The sequence below is a fragment of the Nycticebus coucang genome, chromosome 1, assembly GCF_027406575.1.
Source record: "Nycticebus coucang isolate mNycCou1 chromosome 1, mNycCou1.pri, whole genome shotgun sequence".
NCBI classification, from domain to species: domain Eukaryota; kingdom Metazoa; phylum Chordata; class Mammalia; order Primates; family Lorisidae; genus Nycticebus; species Nycticebus coucang.
In genome coordinates this window covers 192,310,402-192,331,716 of record NC_069780.1, presented here as the reverse complement: position 1 = coordinate 192,331,716, position 21,315 = coordinate 192,310,402, and the positions used below count along the sequence as shown (strand labels likewise).

The window sequence follows — 21,315 nt, the reverse complement described above, 5'->3', positions numbered from 1 at the left end:
ATCCTTGTGATATCCAAGGCAGCCCTGTTAAGTGATCAGATGAGGATAGCATGTTCTAAATATTTTATCTGGGATTATTTTATAAAGATGCTACTGGGTATGATTTATAAGATTTCTCTGTGTTAAAGGTACTATTTATTACCGAGAAATACTACGGCAACTTCTCACCTACTAAACTAGTTTTAAGAAATAAGCTTTCAGAGATGTGTTAATTATCTCATATTCTGGAACAGCCTTCTCCAGCTGCACTCTGTGCCTTGGTGAGAATACCCTCCTTGTTCAATATGGTAGCCAGTAATACAGGTGATCGCTGAGGAACTGAAGAACCAAATTTTAAGTTTTACTTCATATAATTTATTAAAACTTGAATTTGAATATTTATTTGTGGCTATTAAGTGACTGGATAATTGAATTTTTAACTGTATTTGATTTGAATTACTTTAAATTAGATTTTCACACCCATATGTCACTAGTGGTCCCCATATTTGACAGCATAAGTCTGAAACAAGTCTTCTGAGAAAGTTAAATTCTTGTATCAGGTTACTCTGAAAGATGTCATAAAATCAAAATGCACAGCAAATGGAAAGTCAGAATACCTCCTGCAATGATCTTTAATCTCCAGGAGAAGTTTGATGACCCATTGTCAATGTCAACCTATCTCTTTAACTTCCCATGTTCTTGACTTTTTAATATTTTTGATCGCTGCATTTTCATAGGTTACGGCCATTTTGGTCTAATAAGTGTGTCTTGAATTTACAAACTTTTTCAGTTTAATGTTTGCTTTGTTTTACTTATTACTGATTTACTGTTTCTCCTGAATTTATTTCTTTTAGGATTCATTTTGGTTTCTAGATGGTCGTTCCTTGTATTTTTTAAAGTCTTTGATTTAATGTGTAGCTTGTTTGTTTTCTTTATTTTTTAAAAATAAGGCATTTCAGAACTTTGAGTTTTTCAGAAGACAGCATGACCAGATGCTACCATTTTTATAGAGTCCCCGTTTTCCACTCTATAAGCAACTGATCGTTATCTTTTTTTCTCTTTGAACCGGTAGTTACTGATTAGCAAGGAGAACGTATTTTAGCTTTCCACGTTAGTTGTGCTGTTTGTTAACATTTGTGACGGGATGTCCACCGTGGAATTCCTGGAGGGGACCGGCTACCCGCTCCCATCTCCATCACCTTCCTCGCGCTGTTGGGGTCTGGGCCTTCTCTGCTGCCTGCCTTTCCACGTTCAGTGTCAATTCGCTTCGTCACCCTTCGTGTCCTTTCACATACTCACCAAGCATGTGCTGACCTCCTGTGTCTGGGGCAGGAGGTGCTTCGAGCTCCCATTCTTGTCTGTTCACATGCCGGCGGGCCTGCCTGGATGCAGGTGGCCAAACGGCCCTGGAGGAGGAGGGAAGGTTTGATTTATTTAGCTTCTTAGACGGCTTTGGTCCAATTTTAATTTTCAAACTTCACATATAATCATGAGACAAGACACCAAGGTTTGGGGCATAGGTTCATTCTTGTTCTGAAGTTAAAAGAAATAAAAAGCGAAGTTTGGCTTTTATTAAAATTCAAATAAAAATTGAAATTGTCTAGTGTTTCCACAGTGTCAGTAAGAAGACCTAGAATAAGTAAACTGTAACCAAACGACACTTTGGAGAGTAAAAATGAAATTATATAGGGATTAAGATGCCCGTTTCTCATAAGGAACCCAATTGCTTCCCCACTGTGCTTGTAGTTAGCACAACTTTTGTGAAGAGTGTTTATAAATCTCAGTAGGTTCATAATTAATAAAAATCTAATAACTGTTTATTAGAACAATAAATATAAGTAAACCCTACTTTCAAGCTTCAGGATTTTCTTTATTTCCATTGCTCGGAAACAGTGTTTCTCAGCAAAAAGACACGTTCTCCCCTTCTGGGTGAGTTTTCCAGTGCAGAGTTATTTACAAGGTCGGCCATGAGAGGTACAGCTGGAAGCCGGGAGAACAACTGGCCTTGTCTGAACCTGGTTAATGATCCACCCGGCTGGCGTTCCAGGGGTTACAGTGGGCTTCAGGCAGCTCACACGAGACATTTAGTGAGTTTCCAAATATTCTTCATTCAGATAAGAAGAAACATTAATCTTCCGTAATTTACTCAATCTTTTAAATGAGCTTGCAAGCTGATAATGTGATAAGCTAATGGAATAACTTTTATATTTTTTATTTTTTCTCTTGCTTATCAAGGGATATCAAACTATCAGTCTTATCAATTACTACTTGGGGTTGAAATTGGGGTTATTTACATATAGACTGTTGTAACTTGGACTAAATTATCTATGAAACAAGTGTAATGCATCACAACTTTGTTAATGAGAATTGAGAAGCTGCCGGCTCCAACAACACCCTGTCTGCAGTCCTGGCTGGCAGCCCTGACCACGCAGGATGCAGCCTTGAAAACAGGAGAGGGTTCTGAATCTGGAACAGCTGTCAAAGAACACAGGTGTTTGGGTGAGGAAAGACCACAGCAAGGAAAGTAGTAGGTCAAGTTAAAATGAGAAATGAAGACGGGTTTGGGAAGGTTACAGGGCACTAACACTCAGGTGTTGAGCAAATCTGTTTTGAATGTTTGTTGTGGGTCATGAGTTTGAAGTATTTTATGGTTAAATGTTACAAACTCATGGAAGGTGGTTGCCCTGACATCTACTTCCTAGAAGACAAAACAGCACAGAGAGGCTGAGTAAATTATCCAAATTCACACAGCTAACACATGTTGGAACTGGACACTAAAGGCTGGGCTGTGGACTCCCCCGGCCATTCTTCCCAGGCGTCCACTTGGCTTCTGCAGACGTGCTGAGTGACGTCTACTCCAGGTTCTTAAGGAGCTAATGCTCTTCTAAGGGGTGGTTTGAAAGGCAAGGAATTTTTGCCTATCAGAAGAGTGGTTTTTTTAAATCATGCATGAATTATTTCTTCTTCTTTAGTTAATACTTAAACACTTGTTACTTTCAAGACCGGAGACTCCATTTGGATGGCGTTATTTTGACACGTATGCCACTCCTCAGTTAGTTAAAATGCAAAAAGGATGAAACCTAACTGGCTCTAGCCACTGTTTAACTGAACTCCACACAGGCGGTCGCCTGGCAGATTGTGCACTTTAAATTAGACTTCTGCCTCCACTTTGTTGGCAGAGGCCTGGAGGCTGAGAGGTGCCCACAGGCTGCTGACACACATTCCAAGGGCTCACCTCCCACTGCTGGGGGTATCTGGGCCCCGGGAGGTCTGCCCCATCCCCCGTGGCGCTGATGACCTCACCGATAGTTTCTGAGTTTAGCTTTGTACTCCCCACCCCCACCCCCACAGGGAGGAGCACAGAGGCCCAAGCTTAGTCTCCCACAGCTTGATAAACCTGACCTTACCTCCTTCCTGTCTCCCATTCCCAGCCTGTCTTTCCCTCAGAGTTGTGCTTGGCCCTTGTCCAAAAAAGCAAAAATGCTTTTTCACGCCTGTCACTCCACACCATCGAATACTCAGACACAGTCAGGACAGCCCAGCCCCACACAGTACTCCACAGGGGACACGGATGAGAGGGAAGTCTCCCTCAAGTCCCACGTGGCTCCCTAAATCAAAGGCAAATGTAGGGTAGACACCTGTGTGTCAGCGTCTTTGAATACCTCATCAGTGTCTAGGGTGTAGTACTGAATTATCAAGATGTCAGCACAAGAGCCATAGGGAGGGCTCAATACTGGAGAGTCGTAAATGGCACTGTGATTTCCTGTAGTAGTAACTGTACCGTAGGATGATGGCCGTGTGTAAGAACATACTTAAGAACGTCTAACATTCATCTGTTCTCCCATGACTCAGCAATGCACTGTTTTGTTTTTAAAGCAAGAATGCACACAGACTTTAAAAACTTGAATAATACAGAAAGGTGGTGTAGAAATCAATCCTTCTTCCTGAGTGCTCCCCGCTCCTCTGGAAGGTAACCAGCATCCACCATTTCTCCTCAGTCTGCCAGGAAAATCCTTTCTGTGTGGACATACAAAGACAACTGAGATCATGCTATTTGCTCTTTTGTGTACTTAAAAAATAATACCTCTTGGAGACGCTATGATATAAACCTTAAACTTACAGCTCCTGCACTTGTTCTGATTTTGTTCAAACCCTCCACTGTGTCTCCTCACCAGTTGCCCTTGGCAGCACGGCTTACCCCCTCTGCACGTGTTTCCTCACCCACACAGAGGGGTATAAGGAGGCCTCACAGAACTGCAGGGAGATATGTGGGTGTTACAAAGAAAATATTGGCCACAGTTTTGGGAAGTCACGAAAAATTCAATTATGATTGTAATCAGTATCTAATTATCTAATTTTTAGTTTTTATATACTCTCCAGTTATACAAATGTTATTTAAAAACATTTACCCTGAATTCCTTGGTAAACATTTAAATTATTTCTTGTTTATATTGTGTTTTATTCTGTTTTGGTTTGTTGCTATTCCAAACAATGCTATGACACACGTTCACAGACATGTACCAATATTGAGGATGTGCTTAGAGGATGTATTTGGCAAAGCTTCCAAAAGGGTTCTTTGGTGGAGGGATGGCCCGGCTCCAGGAGGGCTGGCCTCCCAAGTGTCACCTCACTGCCCCTTCCCAGAGGGTGAAATTGCCTATTTGTCCTAAGGCTCCCCACAATCCTATCATCAAGCTCTAAAACCCACCTCACTCTAACAGGTGGTCTCTCAAATTTGTTACCTTAAGATATTGTTTAACGTCGCTCATGCAGCTGGTCTGTTGTGTGTTAGCGTCATTTTTAGTGTTTGTGTAACATCACTTTCTTTTAGTGTTTTCCTGGGAAGGAGAGACTTCCTGGTTCCCTAAGAACATTTTCTTGAGCTTTCTTCTGGATTAATGTTAAATTATACTTCTCTAGAAAACATTCCATTTTCCTTAAGTTTTAAAATTCACCTAAACAGAGTTTTACAAATTACTCTATTAGGATTGTACTTTTATCTCGTTCTCTGAGACCCCCACCAATATTCATCCCTAACTCCAAGCACACGTTTCTTCCTGAACCTTTGATACTTTCAGTTTAAACTACCGGAATTTAGCAAGTTGGGGTCCCACTCTCTGTGCCCCAGGGCAGGTCCAGAGCAGTTCCCCACCCATCTTTCCACCAAGACTCAGCCCCTGGAGTGTATGTGTGTGTGTGTGAGCGTGTGTGTGTCTGTGTGTACACGTGTGTGCATGTGTGTTTGTGTGTATGTGTGTGTAGAATCTTTTCCATTTCCTGACTCAGCCTTTGTGGCTGAACTCTTTCCTCCTGTTTCTATTGGAGGAAACATCATGCTTGCAGCAGGGAGGATGGGCCACATCTCCTCCTTGAAACCGTCATTGTGTTTCTCTCTTGCTCTTCCTTTTTTCCAGTCAGGCATGATAAGAACCGAAGAGGCAGATTACTTCCTCCAGCCGCTCCCTGTGCACCTCCAGGGGAAGCTGCGCGGCGCTGTGCGGGGCGGGCCACCCTCCCACGTCCTGTACAAGCGCTCCGCCGACACCCAAGCTCCCCGGGCTGCCCAGCGCGTGGTGACCACCAGGACGTGGGCTCCGGCCAGTCAACCCCTGCACGGTGGCAGCCTCCAGCTCAGGCACCCACAGAAGCAGCATTTCTGTGGAAGACGCAAGAAATGTATGTAAGGGCGATTATTTTTGTGTGTTTAATGATTTGGACGTGTCTGTAAGACCAGGGGGCATTTTAAACTTTCTTTAAAGTACGTCTTTCCACAGGGTAATTCACTGCCACTCAGTGTGCCAGGCTTAAGTGCTGACTGCAGAGAGCCCGTCGCCTCCAGGGGGGCGGTGTCCACCTCCTGTGTCCACCTCTCTCCGGGGGAGATGCAGAGATACTGTGGATGACCTTTGTGTAGGAGCTGTTCTCCGGGCAGATGCAGTGACACTCGGCTCAGTGGTGCAGAATCTCCCAGACATCTTCAAAGGGCTCTGTATATATATACACACACATATATGTACAATACACACGTGCACACACACACACACACATATAAATGTATATTTATATACTTTGCCACATCTAAAGGGCAGATGCCAGGGACCTGGTTTGCCCACACTTTATCCCATGGCTTTAGCAGGGTCTTCTGTTGTCATGGCGACTTAGAGGGTGATTTGTGTTTACATTTCCTGTGGAGGCCTCTCAGTGCAGGAATCCATGTTCAGCATTTGTGGCACTTTCATCCTGTCCCTGGGAGCAGTGTGCCCCTTCACTCTTATCTGAAGGTGTCAGAGTTGCTCAGGCCAGGAGCATGGCCAGGGCATATCTCTGTGAGCAGGGCAGTGGCGATCGCCCTCCGTCTGGTGTATGTATGTATGTGTGTGTGCATAGGTTTGTGTGTGCATAGGTGTGTGGGGTGTGTGTGTGCATAGGTGTGTGGGGGTTTGTGTGTGCATAGGTGTGTGTATGCATAGGTGTGTGGGGGTTTGTGTGTGCATAGGTGTGTGTGTGCATGGGTGTGTGTGTGCATAGGTGTGGGGGGGTTTGTGTGTGCATAGGGGTGTGTGTACATTGGTGTGTGTGAATAGGTGTGTGGGGTGTGTGTGTGCATAGGGGTGTGTGTACATTGGTGTGTGTGTGCATAGGTGTGTGGGGTGTGTGTATGCATAGTTGTGTGGGGGTTTGTGCATAGGGGTGTGTGTACATTGGTGTGTGTGTGCATAGGGGTGTGTGTACATTGGTGTGTGTGTGTACACCATATGTTGCCTGGAGTAGCATTTCAGAGTCTCAGTGGAGGAAGTTAGTGGAAGGCAGTTTTTTGGAAGAGACTACTAAATTGTGCAGTAAATTTTGTACTCAAAAAATAGAGAAAAGTCGCCATTGTTTCCATAAACGGAAGAAAAGGAAGCCTGGGCGACAGCGTCTTGCTGGTGGAAGACAGTGCTGACTCGGTCCTGCTGTTTGCCTTGCCAGATATCCCTGTCCCCTCCCGGCTGTGTGCTTGGTGGCCTGCATGCCTGGGCCCTGAGTGGCTTGGGGGGGTCAGTCCCCAGCCCAGGCCCACCACAGACCCCTGAACCGTGAGCAGCATGGACACCATCTCTTTATTCTCTGGACCTCTCGTTATCCCCTGTGCATATTTCCATGTTGCGAAGGCTGGGTCGGGAGGCTCCTGGTCCCTCTGTTAGAGTCTCCAGGTCAGAAAATGAGTCTTCATTCAGGTACCACCTGTGTGTGGAAAAGGGCAAACTAAGGCAGCCTGAGCCTCAGGCTGCGGTGTGGCCTGTTGCCCCCCAGCTGCAGGTGTCAGCTGGAGGTGGCTGTTTAGCTGGGACTCACCTGTCTCAGGTGTAATGCTACAAGCCCTGTGCTGGGGGCAGCCATCTGCTCTGAAGAGTGGTGGGGACCCTGGCCTGTTAGATTACCACCCACCTCACTCCCACCTCTATACCCAGCACCCAAGTTGCCCCTTGCTGTCATCCTGCACAGGTGTTCCCACCAGCAGGAATTAGGACACTATCTAGATCTGAAATCCATTTTCAACACTTTCTCAAGAAAGTGAGCAGTTAGGCTCATCCCCTCTGCCTGCCTAGTCTGGTGCTCAGCACGTGCTCCGGGCTGGTGTTGGAGGCGTGGGAGTTAGAACAGCTCCCAGGGTGGAGGTCTCACCTAGGCGGAATGCACAGAAGTCAGTGGGGGGTGATGTGTGTTCCTTGAACATCAGACCTGGGGCCCTGATGTGATTAACGTAATCACTATCCTCTGAAAGGGTCTTCAGGTTTGGAAGTATTTTAGCAAAGAGAGAGAAGATGTGTTGGATGTGAGCACACGTATCCATCAAACAAAACAGCCTCTGCTACCCGAGCATCCTGGATCTACCAAATACGTGGGCTTTTCAGAGGCCGCTCTCACAGGAAACCATTCTGATGACGCCGTCAGAGGCATTCACTAAACCTAATTATAAATGCCAAAACTATTTTAAAAGGGTTAGTCTAAGAGGACAGAGAATGTTTTGTCTTCTAAGCAAATTAGATAAATATTTATGGTACTTTCTAGGAAATTAAGCTCTACAGTAAAGTGAAACCAGTCCCAGCAGTTTATAATCCATTTGAAACAGTGTAGACTAACCAGTTGTTTGTCCAGACATTGAAATCAGCTTTAAAGTAGGTCATGTCGTGAAAAGCTTTCGAATAGGAAACAGTGCAAGCGGGGCTCTCTGCGGTGAGTATTAACCCCACAGCCCTGTCTCTGTGGACCCTGCTCCACAGACCCCTGTGCTTCCCAGGCTCTGAACTTTGTGCTTCTAGACCCCAGGATTTCAGAACGACAGGGCGGCCCGCTTGTTGTTTTAAATCAGTTTGGTGTCGCATACATGTAAATACAGCAGTGATTTCCACCTACACTATACAAACTTCAGCTGAATTTAGTGTCCTCACTTAGCACAAATTTTTGCATCACAAAGTCTTAAGACTTGTGTGCTTGTTTCAGGAGTGCTCGGTCTGAAGACCAGATTTCTCCCTGACAGCACGCAGTGCTGGCTCCGTGTGACGACGGTGGCTCTCACTTTCTCTCCATGTGTCCCCCACAGACATGCCCCAGCCACCCAGTGAAGACCTCTTTTTCCTGCCTGACGAGTACAAGTCTTGCGTCCGGCAGAAGCGCTCGCTCCTGAAGTCCCACAGGACTGAAGAGCTGAACGTGGAGACGCTGGTGGTAGTCGACAAAACGATGATGCGAAACCACGGTCATGAAAACATCACCACCTATGTGCTGACCATCCTCAACATGGTAGGGCCCTCCCTGGGTGGCCGCACTTGATGGGTGTAGTGTGGGGAGTGGCAGGGGGCGTCACACTTCACTTGTGCACTGACATCTCATATATGTATAAGAAACGTGGAATAGTTCAGAACTTGAGACAACTAATAGGAGGAAAAATAATTAGGGCCTTTCTGTGAATCTCCATCAGCCTGTGACAGGTTTTGGCTTTTCCGATATCTTTATTTAATAAAAATCCCTAAGAAGATGCCAAAGTCTCAGGGTGCCGAGCACCTGTCAGCATTCGACGAGTGATTTCAGAGGGTGTATGGGAGGGAGCCATCTTCTCAGGAAGAGTCATGTTCAAATGTTGAATATAAATTATTTTATCTATGAAGACAGAAAAAGACAGGACAATCCATTAGCACATTACCTAGAAGCCATTGAAGAGTTGTGAGAGGGCTTCCAGTCTTGTTTCATATCAGTGAAATCTAGACAGCAGAAGACAAAGTCTTGGTCACCAAAGTGTCCCTTTAAAAAAAGTTTTAATGATAATATTTTAAAAGTATATTTTTGTGTCCTTCCCCCTCCATAGCAGAGGGGGAAGGGTCTAAAAATATTTTTAAAAATAGTGTTGCTTCGCACTGGAGCATAAGGGCTTGTCCATCAGCACTGGGCTGCAGGACACCCCCGGGCTGGGAAGTGCTGCTGTCCACAGGGCCCATGTGACTCCCTGTCTTTTTCAGGTGTCTGCTTTATTCAAAGATGGAACAATAGGAGGAAATATCAACATTGCAATTGTAGGTCTGATTCTTCTAGAAGATGAACAGGTATTCTGTCTTTGAAATCATCAGTTACTTTTGGGGGGAGGGGCAGAAAACTAGATTCAAAACAATGTGATTTTTCTTTTCCTTTAATGTAAATGTTCTGTGAGTTCTTTACTTTTCCTCTCTTGGGGACAAAAAGATATTTAATATTTTGTGTCTGGCACAATGAGTTCCTTTTTAATTCTTTTTTTTCTTTTTTTTTTGTAATTTTGTGGGGTTTTTTGTTTTGTGTTTTGCTAATGAGAAAATTGAATAGAAGAGCTACCTTAAACACTTAAATACAAAGTACAAAACGTGTTTTCAGCCCCCATGAACTCTTAAAATGCTAGTTGGAACTAAGGCCCTTCTGCCTCTTGCTAGAAGATTAAAACTGTTTTATAGCCTAAATTAGCAAGGGTCCTCAAACTATGGCCCATGGGTCACATGAGGCAGTGTGATTATATTTGTTCCTGTTTTGTTTTTTTTACTTCAAAATAAGATATGTGCAGTGTGCATAGGAATTTGTTCATAGTTTTTTTGTTTGTTTGTTTGTTTTTTAACTATAGTCCGGCCCACCAACGGTCTGAGGGACAGTGAACTGGCCCCCTGTTTAAAAAGTTTGAGGACCTCTGCTAGGTGCTCCACTGTGCTGAGTGGCATGGTATTGTCTTATTGAATTAACTTCCCAATTAATCCCTCGCCCTCACCACCTTCTGTTTTAGGTTTTTATTTTTCTACAGATTTCTATGGAATGCCAAGTGCATTTCTCTCACTATATACAAAACCCCAAATTACACTGTGTCCTGGTAGCAGTGGGCGAAGGAACCTCTGTGGCTTCCGTTCTGACCCCTGTGCTTTCGTAGAGGTACACCTCTGTCCACAGTGAGGGTGTATATGGATGACGTGTCATGGCATAAGTGATGGGAGCATCTGAGTCAGACAAAATTCCCACTTTTATTTTGCCCCAAGCCAATCATTGACCTGGCCAAGAAGAGTTGGCCCAGGACCAGGCAGCTGCCAGCATTTACTTTCACCCATACTGACATCTCCATGATCTCCTTCTGGCCATAGTTTTTCTTATTTACAAAACACAGAATTTCTAATATGGAATATGAGGTCATTCCTACAGTCGTAAGATGCACTCAGATGTTAAAGTTCTGGGAGGACGTGGGTTGGGCACGGTGGCTCAGACCTGCAATCCCAGCACTCTCAGAGGCCGAGGTGGGAAGATCACTTGAGCTCCGGAGTTCAAGACCACCTGGAGCAAGAGTGAGATTCTTTCTCTACTAAAAAATAGGAAAAAATTAGCCAGGCACTGTTGCGGTGGGCGCCTGTAGTCCCAGCTACTCAGGAGGCTGAGGCAGAAGGATCAATCAAACCTAGGAGTTTGAGGTTGCTATGAACTAGACTGTGTCCCCAGCACTCCAGTGTGTCAACAGAGTGAGAGGGAGACTGTCTGGAAAAAAAAAAAAAGAAAAAGAAAAACAGTTCTGGGATGGGCTCTTTCTCCATGTGGGGTGGTGGGGCCGTTTCTAGCCTGACTGGTCAGGGAAGATGCAGCCTCATTGCCTTTTATGTGAGAGTGTGGCTAGGAGGGGTTTGCTGACCCAGCAGCGCTTCTCAGGTGACAGGTTAATTATTCCTTGCATTAAAATGTTTTCACCTTGGAATTCATCCAAGCTTCAAAGAATAAGCAAGGTTATCGTTTGATCATACACCTGTGTTAACTTTAATTAATGCAGTTTTCCTGGAAATCACCAGCTAAAGAATGTAAGGCACGCCTTGGTGTTTATGGGCAGCATTTAGCTGAGGTGCATTTGACTCTCTGGAAAAGAAAATAAACATTTAAAGAGAAAATATAGTGATTGGGAAATAAACATTTCAATCCACACTATAGTGGTGAAGGCTTTAAACAAGACAGTGTTCTGAAATGGAGGTACTTTACCTGGTTTTCTCTGATCATCCATAGGAAAATATAGCAGACCTACAAATAATAATTACTCAGGGCATCCTCCTCTGATGAGTTTTCTGGCTACCGCCCAAATTCCTCAGTTTCCAACAGTCCCTGAGTTCTCTGCTCTGCTGTTTCCCTGTTGCTCTGTTAGGGCGTGGGATATGTAGGTAAGGCTGACTGTCTTCTACACAAGTTTCCTTCTAGCTGCAGTTTAATTTCTAGAAATAAAGCTTTGCCATTTGTCAAAATGTTGTCTCTGTCAGAAAGTTACTTAACACCGTACAGATAAAAGAGTTGCTAAGTAGAAATCTCAGCTGCCCAGCCAGGTTACAAAACAAACACATTATCCAGGTGTGTCTTTTTGTGCATGCATGTGCAAAGCCATGTGTAAATGATTGTGTGACCTCATCTAAATTTAAAAGGTGTTTTCCCAAGACTTTGAAGGCAAACAATTCATGCATAGAAGCAATCTTTTGTGGGTCATTTTACAGGCATTCAGGGGTAGACAGATACGTTCCAATTGTTTATGTGCACAACTAGCGAAAGATGTCTAAGTATCTACACTGGATCTGTCCAGATTGTGTATAATATACCCGCCTTTGGAGTTTCACACCACAAATGGGTGTGTTGGCTTATGTGTCATCAGAGCCATCCATGTAGTTGAAATCCAAGTCAAAGCCAATGATAGTTTACTATGATGGCAATGAACTACAGCATGTGTTCTCTCCATTGTCATGGGGTCCTTGGTCTCTCTTGCACAGCCGGGGCTAGTGATAAGCCACCACGCGGACCACACCTTGACTAGTTTCTGCCAGTGGCAATCTGGATTGCGGGGGAAAGATGGGACCCGCCATGACCATGCCATCTTACTGACCGGTCTGGATATCTGCTCCTGGAAGAATGAGCCCTGTGATACTTTGGGTAAGACCCTCCTGTGGAATTTTGAGGACCAAGTGTAGGGTGTGCACCTGTGGTGCATGGTACCCGGTACTCAGTATTTCTGCTATTGCTGCAGTTCCTAAGCAGTAGCCACTGAGCAGAACAGACTCTCTTCCCTGCGTAAACTTAGGCCAAACATAAAGGGATGGTCTTACCCATCAAGAGTGATCATGTAACAAGGATAAGTCCCTCGCAGATTCCAGACGTCCTGTCGCTCCTAACGCAGGAATAACTGCTTCCATTTCTTCTATCATTTGTGAAAATAAAGTTGACAGGCCCAAGGGTGTCTCATTATGTGACAGAAATCGTATATTGGTGAATATTTATAGAGACACTACAACAATATCTTTCCATTTTTCCATTTCTTTATAAATATTTTAATATTAACAGTTCTTAGGTATTTGGGTAGCCTGGGGGTACTGCTTTGTCCTTTTTCCACGTAGTCAGTGTTGAGCAGGGCACCACTGTCCAGGACTCTGCTAGTCAGTGTTGAGCAGGGCACCACTGTCCAGGACTCTGCTAGTCAGTGTTGAGCAGGGTACCACTGTCCAGGACTCTGCTAGTCAGTGTTGAGCAAGGCACCCCTGTCCAGGACTCTGCTGCACATTATTGTTTTCTAACTCTCCATTTCTTCCCAAGATTTTAAAGAGAAAGGGTTTTTATTGTAAAACCTTTCAGATAGGACCCGTTAAATAGAGGGTGGTCTTATTATGCAGGAAAGAGATAACATAGTGGCCTCACTGCCGGCCCTTCCAAAGGCCTGCACAGGAGCGTGGCCCTGGGCTGGCTTATGAGAACTCATATTCTGGGTTGGCTCCCACCACTTTACTTGACAAGAGTGCTCGCTGTGCCTAAACTGTCGGCACAAACCATGTGGCTCATGCCTTCCACCTGCTTTCCTCCTACAAGGTTGGAATTTTATTACGTCTGGACACGAGGTATCCAGCCCCCCATAAACGCTTTGGACACCAAGTCCCTAATGAGCTTCCCTGGTTGACAACACTCAGCGCTCTTTGCCACAGCTCATTGCTGGGGGAGTAAACACGTCTGTGTGACTCCATCAGGGGAGGGTCTTGGAAGCTCATGCCTGTATTAAAGGCTTGATTTGCTGCATTAAAGCTTACCTGTAGGTATGACAAATGGGCAGAGTGATAAACTCAAACCCCAAAGCCTGGAGGTGGTCTTGGGGACCTCCCAACACACCTATTCTCTGCCTTACTTTTTCACAAGGCTTTTCAGGACATATATGTTTATAGAAAAAGACAAAATACTGCTTAACTTGCAGTAAACTTCCACTTCTATTTTGCCCCAGTTAGAGCTTATAAAAGGAAAATTACATGGTGCTGGGTTTTTATTTTCTTTCCATCAGACATAGGGTCTCTGAGCTCCTAGGAACAAATCCTCTTCCTCCACAGAATGAAGTGCCCTTCATGTGGTTATCTAAGCATTTCCTATTCTATATTTCCCCAAGTGAAGACAAGAACCGAATTTCACTAAAGGAAAAGAAATAAAGGTACAGCTCCTTCATTTCATGACAACAGCTTCGCTGCATAATCTCTGATCTTTATGCTCCCATAGGATTTGCACCCATAAGTGGAATGTGCAGCAAATACCGCAGCTGCACGATTAATGAAGACTCAGGTCTCGGACTGGCCTTCACCATCGCCCACGAGTCTGGACACAAGTAAGTGCCTGTGCATGGGAGGGCAGAGCCTGGGGCCTTCCCCTGCAAGGGAATCACCAGAGGAGCGTGGATGCCTTGAGTTAGATCTGTAAAGGGAGTTCACATGTACCCAGCGGGAATGTCACCGGGAGCTATACTGCTATCACTTAGATCCCCACTCATTCTAGCACCTCTCTGTGCGTAGTTTAAAGCCATAGCAAGGCCCATGTTTACATTTGCATCGTCTGTTCCCTGACTTTCCTGTTCACACATGAGCCTAAGACTGAAGGTAGCTGTGTCTGTCTCTATTCCCCTGTCCTATATATTGAACTTGATCCTGTGAGTTAAGCTCATTCCACAGTTAGCTGCTGTTGGGCAATCCCAAATGACAGTGGCAAGCCCTCCTGTTAACTGTTTACCACCAGGCTCCTGGTACATATTGTTACTCTCAAGTTTGTGTATGTGTGCGCATATATCTCTGTAACGTGCAGGATGCTGTTGTTTGGGGTGGTGTGCTGAGCGGTTTGGGGAGTGTGGGTGTGGACAGGAGCTCCGACAGGCCAGGTAGAGCCTGGTCTGCTCCCTCACTTCCCAACTTCAGTGTTGCTGGTTTTGAAATGAAGCAGCATCTGATTTTACTGGCAATAGGAAAACAAAGGCAGCATTTGTGATTGTATTTTTGCTAAGCTGACTTTTCCATTCACTACTGGAAAATGGGCTGAGGTCATAGGCTCAAGTCACCCAGCCCTGCCCAAAGCACTGAGATGTGTGTGCACATGCATGCATGTGCGTGTATGTGTGCATGTGTACACATGTGTGTATGTGTGTTCATGCACATGTGTGTGCGTGTGTATATATGTGTGTGCATGTGTGCTCATGTGTGTGTGCATGTGTATATGTGTGTGCATGTGTGCTCGTGTGTGTGCTCAAGTGTGTGCATGTGTATATGTGTGTGCATGTGTGGTCATGTGTGTGCATGTGTATATGTGTGTGCATGTGTGGTCATGTGTGTATATGTGTGTGTGCTCATGCGTGTGTGTGTGTGCATGTGTGCTCATGTGTGTGCATGTGTATATGTGTGTGTGCTCATGTGTGTGCGTGTGTATATGCATGTGCATGTGTGCTCGTGTGTGCATGTGTATGTGTGTGTGTGCTCATGTGTATGCATGTGTATATGTGTGTGCATGTGTGCTCATGTGTGTGCGTGTGTATATGTGTGTGCATGTGTGGTCGTGTGTGCATGTGTATATGCGTGTGCATGTGTGCTCATGTGTGTGCATGTGTATATGTGCACGTGTGTGCTCATGTGTGTGCATGTGTTTATGCGTGCATGTGTGCTCATGTGTGTGCGTGTGTTTATGTTTGCATGTGTGCTCATGTGTGTGCGTGTGTATATGTGTGCATGTGTGCTCGTGTGTGTGCGTGTGTATATGCATGTGCATGTGTGCTCATGTGTGTGCACATGTGTGCTGTGCTTAATGGAAGCTCGAGGCCTTCAGGCTTCTCCTGTGTGAACTGACGACCTGAAAATGAGGCTGCATGTCCCCTTGCTTATGTAATGATTGACCTTTTCATTGCTTAGAAAATTACACCTGCACTTTATAAAGCTTTTAGTTGAATCATAATTATATTTTTAATAGTCTGACAGAGTTAAAACTTCAAAAACTCTCATTATTATAGTGACATGAGGCCCTTGCTGTCCTCTGAACCATACCTGAATTTAATTGAACAATCAAGGCAGAAATATTTAAGTTGCTCAGAGCTGAGCGAGTCCATGTCTGATGGCAGTTGAGATAAGGGCCTGGCAGTGCTGGCGGCTGCAGGAGGCGACTCAACCGGCCTCGCACTTGCGGCGTCCCAGGGGAGGCTCTCAAGCTCTCACTGATCTTCCGTGCCAGTGGGATTGGTGCTTGCACTTCGGATTAAAAGTCAATCACTGATATTTCCTTTCCACACTCAGATGGGTCTAGATGGAAAAAGGATTTCCTCAAAACAAGAAAAAAGTGTTTTTACTTGAAAGTGGGAATACAGATGGGAGTGAAGAAAAGTCTCCTTGCTAATAGACTTACCTCTGAAATTACCAGGCCCTTCTGGAACCTGCTGTTCAACAGACATTGTGCAAAACACAGAGAACAGGGGGCTCATCAGGGAAATAGTTTGTGATCATGTTAAGAAGATAAGAACTATGTCTGCCTTTATGGATGGCGAATGCTGAGATGGGTGATGCAAACAGTGACAGCCATGTCGGGAGAACAGTGACACCTGCTCTTTACACAGAACTTTTTATAAAACTTGCCAAGCAATTGCACATACAGCTCAGAGGGTAAAGGCTGTGGGGACCCTCCCTTCTGTTGCCTTCGCTGACCTGGGGAACTAGGCTGAGTACACGGCAGATGTGTGTAAATAGAACCAGGAAAGAGGTGGCCAGGCAGTGAGCAGGTAAACACGGGAAGAGCAGATATTTCAGATGAGTGGTCCACTGTGACCACCTGACTCGATAAGAAAGCTTCAGGTTTGATTGAACTCCATCAAAGATAAATAAACACATTTGTTCAGCTCACTTATTTAAGAAGTATTATTTGTCGAAGAAGGAATTGTAAGTTTGATGTGTGGATCCAATGTCATGACATAACTAGTGTCCCAGGGTCTAGGACAGGCGTCCTCAAACTTTTTAAGCAGGTGGCCAATTTACTGTCCCTTAGACCGTTGGAGGGCCGGACTATAGTTTAAAAAAAAAAAGTATGAACAAATTCCTATGCACACTGCACATATCTTATTTTGAAGTAAAAAACAAAACGGGAACAAATACAATTCACACCACTTCATGTGGCCCACGGGCCGCAATTTGAGGACACCTAGTCTAGGACAATGAGCTTCAAGTAGAGTCACATGTTTGAGTTCTGTACTTTAAGAATTAAAAAGTAGTTTGCATCTGTGAGAGATGCAGAAAGCATCTTTTCAAGGAAGACTCCTACTTCCTCAGTCCTGTGTGTGTTCAGAGGACACAGGAACGGGCGCTTCTCCAGGCCCAGAGTCACAGGTCTGCTAATCCTTAATGCAAAGAAATATTTCAGTTAATGCCTGTCCAGTGTCTCCTACTAAGTTCAGTTGTTTTCATCTCAAAACATCTCATAGCTTATACTGAAGAATCTAACCTAAAAAACAGAAATTGCAGAGAACAAGTATTTGGATGTCTGAAGAGGGGAGGAGGGACTGGAACCAGACCAATGTGAGTTCTTTTCCAGGCCTTGATCTCGAATCAGGATCTTTCTGGCAGGAGGAGAGTTTCTGGGTTATATGATGTCACTGGACACAGGAGGTGTGGTTTGCTAGTTGCAGGTGGCCAGGAATCAGCGCAGACATACCAAGGGACCCCCTGCTCATTTTGAAGAATATATCAACTCAGCATGAATCCATTTGAAAAATTCCCTTCTGCTAAGAGAAGTTAGGCCCCTGGATGAGTAGGGTCCTAGGGCTCTGACCGCAGATGCCCACAGCACCCCCAGAGCCTGGCAGGGTGCAGGGGCATCACCCTGTCAACGCTCACCTAGCGTTCCGGTCTGTCAAGCCAGCAGAGCTTGACCCGTGTTCCTGCAACCGGTTTAAGATATATTATTTAGCTGAACAATATCATGTAAAATAAGTGTAACTAGTAAGTAGCATTGTCACTTCGGGCCATGAGGACACCAGTTAAGCACAATGATTGTTCGCAGAAGTGTTCATAATCCTTTGTTCTAGCTCCTGTTTGCCCTAAATTTCCAGGCTCTTTCACTGGGCACAGCCTTCACCAACAAGGCTTTACATAAGAGTCTGTCAAAACAGGAAGTGTCGATGAGGAGAGACAAGATGGCGGACTGAAGCCAGCTTTCAACAAAGGCTCCCGTCCAGAAGGAGAGTTAAGGGACAGGAATTTAGTAAGTATCCTGGTGGACTTGAGCCTCACCAAGAGAGAAGGCTGAAGAACGCACATCAACACCGCTGAGGCAAGTTGTGATCACAAGGACGCAAACAAAAGGTACAAAATCCACCACCAAGCGGACGGGAGTCCCCCTCCCCCATGAGACCGGCTCTGTAGCCCCACAATTGAACAAGTGGGCAGAAATTAAAGCCCCTCCCACTACACTCCACGGGAGAGACCTTCTAAAAACTGGACCTACCTCCCCTACTGGGGTGCCGTGGCGTTCTCCTGCCGGACATAGGGCTGAATAAAACTTTGGGAATCCTTTGCCGGCAACCCTGAATCCCCGGCGCTCCCCTCCCGCCCACTGAGGTCTGGAGGCCTGTCCCCCAGGACTTCGGATCCTTGGGTGATTTCTCAAGGGGAGTGGACAGTCCCCGAGTTGCGTCTGGTCAGCATTGACTCTGAGGCGCGCCGAGTGAGGAGAGGGCACCGGGCTGAGGGGGAGTCACGCCTCGCGGCACTTCCCTGCGGTGCAGTGCACCAACCCTCCCCGGGCATACGGGGCCCAAGACTGAATCAGACTCTGGCCTCCCCGCTGAGAGCTGAGAACCCCTACTCTCACTCGGGGTCTGAGGGCCTATCCCCCAGGAGTTCGGATCCTTGGGTGATTTCTCGAGGGGAGTGCACAGTGCCTGAGCTGCGTCAGGTCAGCGCTGACTCTGGGATACGTGAGCGAGGAGAGGGCACTCCGCTGAGGGGAAATCAAGCCTTGGCGGCACTTCCCTGCAGTGCAGTGCAGGAGCCCTCCCCGGGCACAAGACTGAATAAGACTCTGGCCTCCCCGCTGAGAGCTGAGAGCCCCTACTCTCACTCGGGGTCTGAGGGCCTATCCCTCCGGAGTTCGGCTCCTTGGGTGATTTCTCGAGGGGAGTGCACAGTGCCGGAGCTGCGTCAGGTCAGCGCTGACTCTGGGATACGTGAGCGAGGAGAGGGCACTCCGCTGAGGGGAAATCAAGCCTTGGCGGCACTTCCCTGCGGTGCAGTGCAGGAGCCCTCCCCGGACCGTAGTATTGCGTGAAACTGAATGAAACTCTAGCTTCCCCCCGCCCCACTCCCAATCCGGGTCTGGGCGCCCATCCCCCAAGAGTTCTGATTCTTGGGGGATCTCTTAAGGGGTGTGGACCCAGCACAAACTGCGGCCGCTCAGTGCTGACTCTGGGGCGCGGGACAGAGGAGAAAAGGGTCGCCTGAGTGCCCACACCAGAGCAGCAGTTCCCTGGAGGTAGATCAACAGCCGTTTTTTCTTTAACGGCAGAACGCTCACTTCTGGATATTCTGAGGCCACACCCCCTGTCTCCCTGGGCAACCAGAGGAGGCCACCTGTGTCACGACTCACAAACCCAGAAGCCTCCAGGGCGGGGCCGACCCAGAGAGGTGTTCAGACGCAATTCTCCAGCAGCAAAGACGTTTGAACTCAAAACAGCCCGTCTCCTGTAGGCGACGACAGGAACAGAGACAGAACCTCACAAAGTTGTCTGTTCTGTTCTGTTCTGTTAGCAGCATCCATCAGGGACGGGGCTAAGCCTGAGTGAACACCTCCTTCCCATCACCTGCATCAAACACTCAAAGATGTCAGGCCCCATCTCCTCCTGCTAGATAGCGGCAGTCTGCGGGGGCCTGGCAGACTTCCTCGCGATTCAGGCAGGTGCAAACCCCTGGAGTGTCTGTTCACTGCAGGCAACTGGGTTAGCCATCTGCAGAGATACCAGTGACTGGGTCCGACGGAGGGGCAAAGTGGGGAAGGAGACGTTAACCTTCCCAGACTGCTCTGTTTGCGGGGTGGCTCCTCCTGACTCCACGCTGCACTGGAGTGAGCTGTCTCAGAGGAGTCACCAGGCCCCTGTGATCCAGTTCCCAGAGACCTCTTGAACCCTTCCACCTGAGACAAGTGCCGATTGAGACAGTTGATTCGGACCTTTTGAACTGGGCTAATAGACTGAGGACTTTTCAGGTGGTGCCCTGGGTGTGCGATTGTAGGAAGGTTTGATTCTCCTTTTCCAACTGGGGCCAGAGGTGGGCAGGCGGGGTGACTTAATTGCTGATTTTTCCACACAACTGAGACTTCAAGCCAGAGTAGAAGTTGCAATAGGATAGAACAGAAACCAGCTGAAAACAAGACAGAACCACTTTGCTCCACCACACCAGACAGGGCCCCAGTTTCTCAGGCCACAACACTGTACGGGCCCTCGATAAAACCCCAGGGGAAAAACCAAAGGGAGTAAACCATGGGGCGGAATCAGCGGAAAAACTCTGGTAACATGAATAACCAGAATAGATCAACCCCCCCAAGAAAAGATACGGCAGATGTGATTGAAGATCCCATTCATAAACAACTGGCTGAGATGTCAGAAGTCGAATTCAGAATTTGGTTTGCAGACAAGATTAATAAAATGGAATTAGGAATTCGTGGAGAAATTCAAAAACTGTCTCAAGAATTTAACGAATTTAAAGACAAAACCACCAAAGACTTAGACACACTGAAACAAGAACTTACAGCCCTCAAAGATATGAAAAATACAGTAGAATCCCTCAGTAACAGAATGGAGCAAGCAGAAGAAAGGATTTCTGACATTGAAGATAAAGTCTTCGAACGCTCCCAATCTCTCAAAGAGGAAGAGAAATGGAGAGCAAAAACGGATCACTCACTCAGAGAGCTCTCAGATAATTCGAAAAAACATAACATAAGGGTTATAGGAATTTCGGAGGCTGATGACGTGGCAGCCAAGGGCACAGAGGCCCTTCTACATGAAATTATGAAAGAAAATTTTCCAGACATGCCTAGAGAATCTGAAATTCAGATAGCAGACAGCTTCAGAACCCCAGCACGATTCAACCCCAAAAAGCCATCTCCCAGACATATCATAATTAGCTTCACTAAAGTTAACATGAAAGAGAAGATTCTCAAAGCAGCCCGGCGAAAGAAAACTATAACATACAAAGGTAAGAATATTAGAATAACTGCAGATCTCTCTGCTGAAACTTTTCAAGCAAGAAGAGGCTGGTCATCAACTTTTAATCTCCTAAAGCAAAAAAACTTTCAACCCAGGATCTTGTATCCAGCTAAACTGAGTTTCATCTACGATGGAGAAATTAAATACTTCAATGACATTCATATGTTGAAAAAATTTGCCATAAGTAAACCAGCTCTTCAGGATGTTCTCAGACCTATCCTCCACAATGACCAACCCAATCCTATACCACAAAAGTAAACTCACTCAGAAACTTCGGATCAAACTCCAACTTCCACACTGGCGAAAGGATT

At 46.0% G+C, this 21,315-nt stretch overlaps 1 protein-coding gene across 2 annotated transcripts in view; it reads left to right on the top strand.

The window, feature by feature from the left end:
• The window catches only part of ADAMTS16 (ADAM metallopeptidase with thrombospondin type 1 motif 16), a 142,085-nt gene that overhangs the window by 29,346 nt on the left and 91,424 nt on the right, over positions 1 to 21,315 (top strand). For both annotated transcript variants that reach the window (XR_008380568.1, XM_053593313.1), the window contains exons 4-8: positions 5,394 to 5,655; positions 8,564 to 8,763; positions 9,477 to 9,560; positions 12,252 to 12,411; positions 14,008 to 14,113. Coding sequence is in view for 1 of the 2 variants with exons in the window: in XM_053593313.1 (XP_053449288.1) it covers positions 5,394 to 5,655; positions 8,564 to 8,763; positions 9,477 to 9,560; positions 12,252 to 12,411; positions 14,008 to 14,113 (812 nt within the window). In the remaining variant the exon portion in view is untranslated. The remainder of the gene's footprint in view (positions 1 to 5,393; positions 5,656 to 8,563; positions 8,764 to 9,476; positions 9,561 to 12,251; positions 12,412 to 14,007; positions 14,114 to 21,315) is intronic.